General features: G+C 43.2%; 1 protein-coding gene across 1 annotated transcript in view; it reads left to right on the top strand.

The window, feature by feature from the left end:
• The first annotated feature begins 7,025 nt into the window (after nucleotides 1-7,025).
• The window catches only part of RORA (RAR related orphan receptor A), a 97,746-nt gene continuing 92,631 nt past the window's right edge, over nucleotides 7,026-12,140 (top strand). Inside the window, exon 1 of the mRNA XM_058541733.1 lies at nucleotides 7,026-7,124. Coding sequence (XP_058397716.1) covers nucleotides 7,094-7,124 — 31 coding nt within the window. The 5' untranslated portion in view covers nucleotides 7,026-7,093. The remainder of the gene's footprint in view (nucleotides 7,125-12,140) is intronic.

Raw genomic sequence — 12,140 nt, 5'->3', positions numbered from 1 at the left:
AGCAATAGCAGCAGTGTATATAATTATTGGAAAGCCATTTTGATTTCAGAAAATTATATTTGGGGACGCCAGGTTTAACTGGATACTAAAATTCTAATGTGAATTTTGGAGTCTCTGAATGGAGCGACTAAAGTTTAATCTACCTCTATCTTACAAAATGTAGGAATAGTTTTTAATTCAAGAGAAAAGTATTGATTATTTTTTTAAATGTGAATCTAACATATTTAGAAGAATTTAATATTTTTTATTAAAACGGAAAGACACACGTCTCTTCTTGTCTCGGTACTCACAGCATACTTCCCCAGTGCAGGACTGGACTCAAGTAATAGGTGTACTTCTGAGAGCAGAGAATAGACTTCTGATCAGACACTGCCAGCTCAATGAATCCCATCCTGGAAGCTGGAGCTTAAATGTGAGCATCAGAACCACTATTGACATGTGGCACAACTGTCTGAAATGTCAATAGTTATAAAATGAGTATTTCATAATGCAGAATAATTGACTACTTCGCTTGACTGAACAGAAACATATTTTCCCCGCGAAAGCAAAATAATGCCAGCATTTGCTCCCGGAATGTTCCTAGCTGCGAGACTCTGATTTCCCAGTGAAGCCCACATTACTCTGCAGTCCTTGATCATGCATGACAAAAATAGGGAAAACCATCTGTAACTGCTTATCTTTTCTCCATTATTTGAAAATATATATTTAAGATAGTTCTTAAAAAATAAAATATGGCCCATATATGAAGCATCTATATTAATAGAACTGTCTCAAATAATTTTCAGAACTGAAATGGATGAGATACAAAATCAAATAACGTTCAATTTATCTTGTTCATCCTAAAACGCTCTGCTTAGCTTTTCGCTCTGATGAAATAACACCCATTTCCACTTTTATTCTTCTTCAGTGTGCTGTGATGTGGAACTCTTTTGCTCTATGTGTTTTATTGAGTGTAATTTAACTTTATAACTATCAAACCAACTATTAATCCTTACAATAAGACTATGAAATAGGCAAGCTGCAAAGAGATTTATTTTTTAAAGCCCAGTTCCCTTCTTCTGCCCTCATTTTTTCAAAACTCATTCTCTGAAAGTGTATAGTTTGCAAAGCTCTGTACTAGGCCCTTTGGGGGAAAGCAGAAGAAATACAGTAGCTACAACCTACATTTAGAGCTTTCTCCCCTCCTTGTCTATATGTACTTTATGTTACTGTAAACCTGCACTACTAGTTGTTCTTTAAGTAAGAAATGCATTTTCTGTCTCTGTATTTTTACCTGTGTTCTGCCCTCCTTCTAGGATGCCCTTTATTCCTTTTTCTATCCACTAAAATTTGATTTGTTCTTCAAGGTCTAGTTCAAGTAGTACCTTTTCCATGAAGTCCTTCTTCTCATAAAGTTTAACCCTGAACAAAGTGACATCTGTTACTCTTGGCTTACTTGCACCTTCTTTCTGAAACAGAGTATGTGTCACACATTCTGCCTTACGTTATAAGCATTGCATATAAGGATTGCAAGCTCCTTGAGGGAAGATCTGATATCTTAATCTTTATCCTTCCCTCTCCATGTCCTCACACAGTGTAATGCACAGAAGATGTTTATCATTGTTCATCAGATGGGAGCTTGCAGTTTTATAGCAAATAAGACATAAAAAAGTGAAACCATGAGGCCCCTTAGGTCATGAGATAATTTAATTTTTATTCATCTTTGTATTCCCAATACTTAGCAGGTACTTAATAAATGCTTGTGTTATACACATACACACACACACATCATTTCAAAATGTATAAATTTAGCAAAAGTCATGCTGATAGTCATTTCAATACATCTTTATTAAGGTCAGTAATTTGTGTTATACACACAGGCAGAGGCTCTGTGTGTATAACAATGTAGGAGCTGGTGGGGATGGTGATCATCTTTCCAATTGTAAGCCCTACTAAGAGATAATCACTCTGTCCTTTTTAAAAATTGTTTAATGTAATCCTTCCAGTGGCCCTACAAGGCCCTACTATCCTTATTTCACATATGAGAAAACAAAAGTTTGGTCAAGATCACTCAGCTAGCAAGTGAGATGAAGGTTGGTTTTGAGCCCAGCTTTGTCTAATGCTAGTGCTCATTCTACCACACTGTGGAGTTCAATGAAGCAAAGAAGGCTCCTTGGAGAAGTAAGTGGGCATGGTGCAGCAGAGAGAAAGGGATGAAGGTGTTCCTGAGAAGTGGATGGGACAGGATCCAGAAAGTAGTCATGGGATGTTTGAGTTGCAGAAGCCCTTTGAGGTCTGTTCCCATTCCTTCACTGTACAGGTAAGAGACCTGATGTCCTGAGAGGTGAAATGACCTGCCCAGGGTGACATAAAAAGCTAGTGGCTCGTGTGAAACTTTAACCCAGGGCTCTAGGTTCTGAGTTTGCTTCTATTTATTATATTCCATTAACTAAAAAAATCATCGTTTCCTGAATGGCCTGTTCCCTGCCAGCTGTAGGAGTGGGGTGAGGACGCCCATCGGAACAGAGAGGATGGAGGTCCCTCTGATGTGCATCTCTTTCCTTGCTGCCTTGGCAGGTGTGTGTGTGTAGCGAGGCACCTGCTACCTACCTATTCTGTGGAGGTTGATCAGGTCTGTACACCTGTGAACTTCATTCACCCTTTCCCTCATTGTGAGGGTTACAAAACATCTGCCAGTACTTGAATTTCCTAATAGATGTCTGAGATATGTGGTTCCAGAGATCCCAGAATCTCTTCACCATTGTATCAATCCAGCCAAATCTTTCACCTCCAACATTCCATCATACTCAGCCACACTAATGATTTGCAGCCGTCTATCAACTGTAAGAGGCAAAGTGCCGTGCAAATGTCTTTTCAATGGAGACACTGCCTGCCTTTAGGTATGTTCACACTGACTCAGGGAACTGACTTCTGTATAGAGTTTTCAGAGCCAAAGTCAGCTGATGAGTGAGCTTCTCAAGATCAGGGCTACTGTCTTGTTCTCGTTTGATTCTTCAATACAGCGCCAGGCACATAATAGGTATTCAGTAAATGTGGTTAATAATGTGAAATACGTATGTGTGTACGTGTGAGTGTGTGTAAAATTGAAGATGTCTCTCACCATCAAAATAGTTTATTTCACGCACCATAAATATGCATACATACATATATATTTAAATCTACATCTATATTTAAAATCATGCCTAAGACAGACAAGCTGTATTAATCTGTTCATCCCCTTCCCCTTAACATTCATAATAGAGGGGCCCTCTGTCACCTTTGGTTTCCAGGTCTCACCAGTATTATTCAATTTATAAATGTTCCGTTATGAGACACTGGCTCCTTCCAAACTCAAAGTTAAGCAAGGCTGTGATCTATTATAGGTAAGCTTGTGCCTTCTCTGTAGCTTCCCAAGTAGTCTTGCTTAGAACTCTCCGGGTTGACCCTGTCTGGTCTATAGGAGACCTAGTCCCCTGGTTCTATGTTGGCCAGAATGGCCCAGCTCCTACAGACCACAGTGCAGTGGTGGCTAAGGATTCAGTTGAATTAAGCTGCCTCAGACCACATTAACCTTTCACTGATCCCTTCCTTGTTCAGCTAGAAAGAAATTAATTGAATTAGCCAGCTGCCACACACTGGAGGGAGAGAATCAGGCCCGGGTGAGACAGAACCACAGAGCCAAAATGCTGTCATGTGCATCAGCAAACTTTGAAATCATCTTTGCACGAGGAGCCACTTGCCAACTCAGGAAAAATGTGTCAATCCACTGGTTTGCCATTCTCTCCAATAACACTACAGTGTGATTCAGGGTGGTACACCATGAGATCGAATCCCATTTGGTGGAAAACCAAATATACTCTCATAAAATCAAGTATCATTTTTTAATTTAATCTCTGAAAATGGGAAGATTGGCACCCATTTATTGATTATACTACAGTCTAGACCCCTGCAGAAATACAGCAGGCTTTTCTTTTAGGGAGCAACCTGGCGTCAGACGTGTCTCTCCACCTCCTTGCTAAGTGACAGATCAAATGTGAAACCCAGAACATAGGACACCGTGTGGGGCTGTGACTATCTCTAGAGGACTCTGAGTTGACTTGCATGTGTTTATAAGTATGCAGTATGCCTTCTGTTTCTGCAATTGGCCAACAGAAACATTTGAGTCAAGAAGTAATGTATAACATAATCCCCCTCATGGTAAAGAATTCCCATCCCGTTTAATTATCTTCGTGTAAGCAATATTCTTTTTCCTTTTTTTTTCAGAACACTTAGTAAAAATTTTAAAAATTGAAGAAGTATATTGCTTAATGCTGTTTTCTCCCATAGTAGATACTCCATAAGCATTTGTTGAATATAATCCAAATAATTATTCCTACATTTTAATATATAGTTGGTAAAAGTTTGCACTGAAATGTGCATCATTTATGGCTCTAATTTGGTAGTATTGAAGGGAGACATGGATCCTTTCATTCTTGGCTGATTTATTTGGTTGAGGATTTATAATTCTGTAGAAAATGTGTATTTCAAGAGTTTTTTTTTTTAAAGCCTCTCATTTTTACTTTCAAAATTTTATAAGATCTTTGTGTTAATATAAAGAACAATAATATACCCTGGGTTAAAAGCTGAAGACAGTTAATAGAGGCATGTATTACAAATAGCATCTAGCCACACAGAAAGGTTAAGACTTAATATCTGAAATTCTGTTGCTCATTAGCTGTAGGATGAGAATGAAATACATTTCTAAAGGGCAAGGTCAGTATTACATTATCCTGGAAACGTCTTTGTTGAATAAATGTGTAAATATTTCAAATAAGTATTAGGAGGTTATATTTCTATTGGGGACATATCTATAGGACGGATGATTCTACCACTTGTAATTGCAGGAGCACATGTCACATTACATGTCTTTCCTGGCTACCAATTTCATTTGAAATGATCTAGAAATAAATACCGATTACTAGTAATATAAGACTATTTGCCTTGGAGTCTGACGTCTGACAGGCAGGCTAGAGCTAATTGATTTGGTAATTTTCAAAGCCTTGTTTTCTAAAGCAGGATACTGTTTCAAAATAACTGTTAATTTTCTGAGCTGGATATCTGGATTCATTTGCAATGAGTATGGAAGAACATACCTTGTAGCATGCCATCTCTGATGTTTTTCCATCCCTTAACAGTATAAAGGAAAGAAAATTATACCTGGGACCTATCTACAGGATAGCTGGCATTACCCTCCCTTGTTAAAGTCGTTAGGGCACGGGAAATCAAGAACCAAATATGAATGACGGTGTCCGTGTAACCGAGGGGTGTTGCCTCACTGGGAGATGCATTTGCATCATGGGAACATGGTGTGATTTAATTTCATAATTGTAAACATCACAGTGGATATGGTTGATTCATCTGAAACTCTTGTCCACTTCACTATGGCTGGACAGCTGAGTTAACATGGGTAGGTCTTGGCTTCACACTTTCATAATTTCTTTTCTTATTTTTGTGGTTTTTATTTGGAAAAAATTCTAAAGGAAAATACTGTGATAGGATGATTTTAGTTGAAATCAAACTTTTATAAAGCTACAGCTTGATTTAAGGTACGATGAATTATTTTGACTATCTAAATCAGAGCACTGTATAAATTTTGTCTTGGGGGGGAGCATATGAATCCCAGTTTTTGCAAGTGCTGATTGTCTGCATGTGTTTTAAGTTATGGCCCAATGCAGGGGCAAGGAGAACTCAGTTATATGGAAAAAATGCTGGGACTCTCCTTGTTTAATCACCACGAATACAACAACTAATAACCATCTAATATTTTAAGTTGTAAATGGAAGCAGACCATCAGAAAAGAGAGCAGAATTGAAATTGCCTGAAAGAACAGCAGTAGGTACGAATACTTGGCTTTTGAGAATTTTTTCTCTTATGCTCAATACTGTAGACACGCCTGCCGAAATTTTAAATAATGCAGACTCTGAGTATGGAGCATCTGAAATTCAAAGTAGAGAGATTCATCTGATAATATCATGATTTAAGTTTCCATAAGGCCAGTTAGAATTAACCTTCAAAGTTTGGAGGGAATTAAGTCTTGGTTGCGAGTTAAAATTCACAAAGTTGACCTTTACAGGTCTTTTTCTTTCCTGTCCAAAGTACCACAACGTCTCATTTTTAGGGTGTGAAAACTAGAGCCTTTTCACTTGTAGATGGGTTCTCTGCAGAGAATGCTAGACATGGAAGAGCCTGGGAATTGAGTGCCTCATATCGGCTGGCGACTGGAGTTCATTTAGGGGATTCACATACAGAGTTTTCTTCTCCTTCCAGGTATCAGTGGTCCTGGGGGAAGTGGAGGTGTAAACCACGACCTTAGGTGTTCGTGCGATGAGGGTTACCAACCTCTGAGCGGGCGGAGTTCCCCCTGCCCAGGCCGAGTCTCTCAGGAAAGATTTAGGAGGCGCTTATTCCACTCCCCTGAACAGTCTAGGTGGCTTCGTTGTCCACGGCCCGGGGGTGGGGGTGGGGGCTCTACTTCCAAATAGAGCTGGGGCGCTCTTGGAAATGGGAAATGGGGGTGACTGCAGCCCCCCAGACCAAACCTTCTTTTCCGCCAACGATCTGGCAATATCTGTCACCCCTGGGGGATCCGGGAAGGGAGCGGAGAAGTGGTGTCGGGTTGCGCCCCTCTTGCCCCACGGGGTGGGAGAGAAAGTAGACGCGCGTTCTGCGGGGCGCCGCGTGCAGAAAGCGCCCTGGCGGCCACAGGTGCTGGAGAAGCTGCGGGTGCGGGCGCGGGCCGGGGGCGCGAGAAGACAGCGCCCGGCCGGGGTGCGCCCGCCGAGCCACCGCTGCTCACCTGCCCGCGGGGGCGGGGCGGGGCGCGGCGCTGGGGCGCGCCTGCCTCCCGCCTCCCGCCTCCCGCCCGGGGAGGAAGCGGAGGGGCGCGGTGTAAACAGAGCGGCGGCCGTGATGTCAGCCGGTCACATGGAGCCTCTTATGGCTCGGGATGGCTCTCGGCGGGCGGGCAGCTGCGGCAGCTGCTGCTGTGGCTCGGGCGGCGGCGGCGCGGCGGCGGCAGAGGGGGCTCCGGGGTCGGACCATCCGCTCTCCCTGCGCTCTCCGCACCGCGGCTTAAATGATGTATTTTGTGATCGCAGCGATGAAAGGTGAGCCCGGGCGCCCCGCCGGGGCCGGGTGGGCTGGCTGCTCCGGGGGGCGGGGAGGCGTGCGCACAGGGGGAGGGGTGGGCGCGCCTGCCCGAGCGCACGTACTGCCCCGGGCTGGGCGCAGGAGCCCCGCCAGGGCCTTCTGGGCCACCGCAGCGGCGCCACCTGAGCCTGGCCGCGGGATCTGCCTGCCTCCTGTTGGGGGCAAAGGCGCACGGGCTGGATCCCCCTCTTCCGCCCCCTCCGGCTCCTGTCAGTCGCCCAGGTCCACCTGGCACGCAGCGAGGCTCCCGGAAGAAAGTTTGCTGGGAGTCGCCACGCTTCTAGAAGGGAGGGGAGGTTCTGGAGAGCTCGGAGGAAGCCGGGGGCGCCCGCGGGCGGTCCTCAGGGCCCGCACCCCGGACAGCTCCGGCCTACGTAGGGAAGGCGCTGCGGCCGGGCCGGGCCGGGCCGTGCGTGCGCGCGGACGCGATGTCATCCCTGGGGACTGGTCAGCGCCCCAGGCCTTGCGTCCTCCCCCCTTGGCTGTCCGGCAGCCCCGAGCGCCAGCTGGCCGGGAAAGTGCGGCCGGTCCGCGCTGCGTCCCGCCGCGGCCACTTCCGAAAGCGCCCAGGCCGGAGTGAGAAGGGCTTTTCGAGCGTGCCAAGACTCCCTCGGCAGCTGCGCGCAGTGGCAGCGCACCCCCATTTGATACTTTGGGTTGTGGATGGATCTGGAGAGGCAACTTATCTGCCCACAGGATTCGCGGGCAGCGGTGAAGGGTAGACGGCGGTGAGGGCCGAAGGGCGCGGGTTAGTCGTGGCCAAGCCTCCCCGTCCGGCCTTACACCCTGATCAGAATTCCTTAGCGAGGCTGGTGGCGAGATGGCAGGGGGACTGGTTGAAGAGAGGACTGGCTCCGGGTCCTCCCAGGTGAGGAGGAAAGAAACCATGGCAAGTCAGGGAAGTTTCTAATGGGAAAGCCAAAGTTTGAAGGTGTGCAGGAAGTCGCCTGTGCGGCCCGGAGAAACCGAGACAAGCCAACAGCCTGGGAGAAGCTCAGCCCGCAGCCCGCTGCCCGCTTGTGCGCCAGCAGGTTCCTCGGTAGATAATCTGCCCGAGCGGCTTCGCGGACCCGGCCTCTGGGAGTGGGGATTTAGAGCCCCATCTGTTTGCGGCCGACAGGGCTCCCCTAATGCGCAGCATTTTTGCAGAACCAGATTGGCCCGCGGCTTGTGCCCATCCGTGCCGGCGCCGGGCGCTCGTTAAACGTTTGCTAGGTTGAGGTTTTGTTGCAATCCAGGAGGAAGGACACCAGTTCGGTATCTGCGCTGGGTTTACTTTCGGATCACCGAGCTTTGCCCTTCTTCACTAGAGATTGGGTGGCATCTCTTTTATTAATTATTAACAGGCCGAAAGGTACTGGACGCTAAGATGAGCTGCTTGAGATGAAATCTTTGTATACGACGTACCCGTCGCCAATTTCCATCTTTTCCCCTGTGGCTTGTGGGAAATGGGATTCAATCATTTTTAGAATATGCAACTGATAAAGTCAAGGAGAGAAAACCTTGTGATCCGCGTTCTTAAGCACTTAAAATCATTTTGTAAAGAAAAAAACGTTAAGATTTTCTTACCGACTTCTTATGTAAAAGAAATCTACGCTCCTCCCCATCCCTCAAAAAAACTTTTATACTATTTCCTGCGTTTCACTAATCCTTTAAGAGTAAAACAACTCAGCCTTTGTAGTTAAGACATTTTCTTCCATTTCTTTTCTTTAAGTAATGAAATTTTGCTATTTGGGAGGTGCGACTGCCAGTTTTCATCCATTTTTATTTAGTAAAATTTGCGTTGATTGGGGGAAGGATGAGAAGCTGAGACTGTTTCCCCTAATGAACAATGACCACCAAACAATAAGGAAAGTACATTTTACTATTTTAGCTTAATTTTGATGCTTCCAAGTACATAGGATTTTGCTTTTGTAGTTCTAGTACAAAGTGAAGTTCCATACTAACCCTTCCTAATATAATCGTGAGAATCATACCACCCTTCTATCCCCCCAAAGCTGTAGCTCACACATTTGTCTTGGAGTGACCTCTGGCTGTCAGAAGATAATAGATTCATAGTATTGTGCTTTAAGAAAAGTAGCTCAGAAGTACTGGTAATGCAGTTTTTCTGTAAGCTCAGCTGCCTGAAAGAGAGAGAGAAATAGAATGCATCTAGACAATTAGAATATTTCATTCCCAATAGCATAACATCCTGTGTTTTAATGGGATTATCTTGCTTTGGCGAAAATTTAAACTGAAGAAAAAATAGTTTGTGGGAAAATTAGGAATGCTGTAAATGTTTCCATATCAGATTTAAGTGGAAAAAACTGGTCCCAAATCATATTAAATACTTCCCTACTGCCTCTCAGTTTTAATAGTTAAATTGGTTCCATATGTAAGAGAGTTTGTATAATTAGATTTTTCATGCAAAACAGAAACACTCTTTAGGATATAGCTTTTTGGTATGTGTATGCGTGTGGACGGGGGAGGAGAGAGCAAGCGACCATAAAAGAGAAACATTCTCTTTGTTGGCTGATTTGCTGATGTTTTTTAAACATCATTAAATCAGGTCTCTTGAACTCACGAAAGAAGAAAATCCTTCCTCTGCGTTAGTTGTCAAATAAGTTTAGGCTTAAAGTGGTTTCAGGCTTAGAAGTAATAAATCTTCATTTGAGCAACTCTAGTCTCATCTTTCAGTTTTGTTTTTGTTTAATTAACAACAAAATTCCAATACCATTTGGATTGCTTCTTAGGCAAACAGAGAGAGCCAGCGATAACATTTATAATCAGGGGAGCACTTGTTCTGCTCATCATAGAAGTGCATTGGCCGAATGTCACGCGGCCGGGCGGAATGCTGAAAGGAAATGCAAGCGCTTCGTCTGTTTCAGTCGGTTATACATCCCTTTGCTTCATATAAGTGCTCAGCCCATGTTCAGTAAATGGAGTTATAAGAGTGAAGGGAGCTTAAAGGGAATTTCTGTCCCATAATAGATTCTTCCCCCAGCACAATTCATGTGCAAAGGCAAGACACCTTACCACTTTGAAAATACTGTATATGTTGGTGATTAGTAGTATTTCCAACTCTAATAAATGTGATTTATGGTTTTGAAGAATTTGGCCTTTCTTTTTACCAAGTGAAATTTGAATTTTATCCTTGGTCTTATTTTAAGCCCTGTGTCTGTAGTATCCCTTCACTGGCATTTTTGTGACCTTTGATGGGTAGGATTAGGAGAGGGGTGATGGCTGGATCTTGAAACCAGAAAACCCAAATGGCTGTTCCACTGAGCAGAGTGCTTATTGGGCAAGGAAGGGTCAGTTCTTTTAAAGACAAAGGGGATCTCTGAATCCATGTGTCCATGGTAGGAGGAGGGGGGCTCGGACCCTCTGTGAGGTATCGAATATTTGAAAAGCACCATTTTCCTGAGCAACCTCTTGATTTTATATATTTCGGTCACATCACTTGAAATGCAAAGCAACATCATACTCAAGTAAACCACTTTGCCCTCGATTTGAATTGAGTACCATATGATTTCTTTGCTGCTCAGTTGTAAAATAATACAATTTCTAAATAGAAATAATCCTTTAAATATCTATATATATTTAATCTATATCTATTTATATAGCTATTTAAATCTTAGGGGCTTTTTTAATACCTACTAGATATATTGGTAAATATATTAATAGTTCTCACTAGACTCCTTTTTCCCCCACCTTTCCCTCCCAGCCAAGTGAATCACAATAAAATGGATGAGATCAGCAAGTAGATAATTGTAAAGCACCTGCAATTGTGCCAGCCACTTTGTAATTTGCTCTGGGGAGCCTAAGAAAATAATATTTACAAATGACCATGTACTGGGAGAAAGTTATTGGGTAGACGGATGGATAGATAGATCTGCAGAGGTAGAGTTGGAGTTCAGTTTTTTTAGAATTAAATTATTTTAGCAATCAATAAAACCCCTTGTATGGAACAAATATTCTAAGAATACTTTGTCATAGAATCTTTTCTGCATGCATTCTAAATATTCACAGTATTTATTAATAAGTCAAAGCTGCCTTAACCTACGTATTTCTTATTTAGTAATTTTAAAAACCATATTTAGATGCTCAGAATCAGCAGCTACGCCGTGTTTATGTTTCTCTGCTTAAAAAAATAATGATAATAATTTGGAGCGATCCACCAGTGACAATACAGGTGTGAACTGACATTTGATGTTATCTCAAAGACCACATATTGACCCTTTGAGGGATGATTTGCAAGTTCTTTCTCCTCCTCTAACTCCTCCACTGAGGATACCTCCCATGCACCCCAGGCTTTGAGTCTTGGACTTAGAGATTCATAGTCAGAGCCTTTTGTATCTGTCAGTATTGTGTGTGACATGATGGAACCTGGTTTTTCTGTAAATTGTCAGAGTGCTATGTCCAACAATAAGAGGTCTAAATAGACAGTTAATAGCACATATTCGCCAATGGGCAAAATGCAAGAAAGCAATTGAAGTCTTTTGTTTCTGGATTTTCTTTTTTAAGTGACAATTGTTAGACTTCATCATATTATAAGGAGATAATATGATAACTTTAAAATCTTTGCTCCTGCGAGTGTAAAAACTGGGTTTGACAATCCTTAGGTTGGCCAGCGATTTCATTTTTTGCTTTTGATTTCATTGCCTCTGAAGTTTACTAGGCATTTCATAAATAAATAGAGGGTTGGTGTTAATCTATATTTATTTTGTGCTTTATGATTTACAAACATTCTTCTCTTGTTTAATCCTCCCTGGAAAGTCATTGAGACTGACATGGTTTTTAGTTGAAGAAACTGAGGCTCACAGGCGTTGTGTGCTGTCCAGGCTCTTCCAGCTGATACACGGTGAAGCGAGGACTAGAGCCCTAATTTCTACCATCTTCATGCTGCCTCCCCTGGAGAAAGCTGTGAAAATGTCCTGGATATAACTTTGTCTCTAGTTAGTGGAAATTATAACTCTGGCATTTATAAGGGAAAA

This window comes from Diceros bicornis, chromosome 5 (genome assembly GCF_020826845.1).
Source record: "Diceros bicornis minor isolate mBicDic1 chromosome 5, mDicBic1.mat.cur, whole genome shotgun sequence".
NCBI classification, from domain to species: domain Eukaryota; kingdom Metazoa; phylum Chordata; class Mammalia; order Perissodactyla; family Rhinocerotidae; genus Diceros; species Diceros bicornis.
This window is presented reverse-complemented; position numbering and strand designations above follow the sequence as displayed.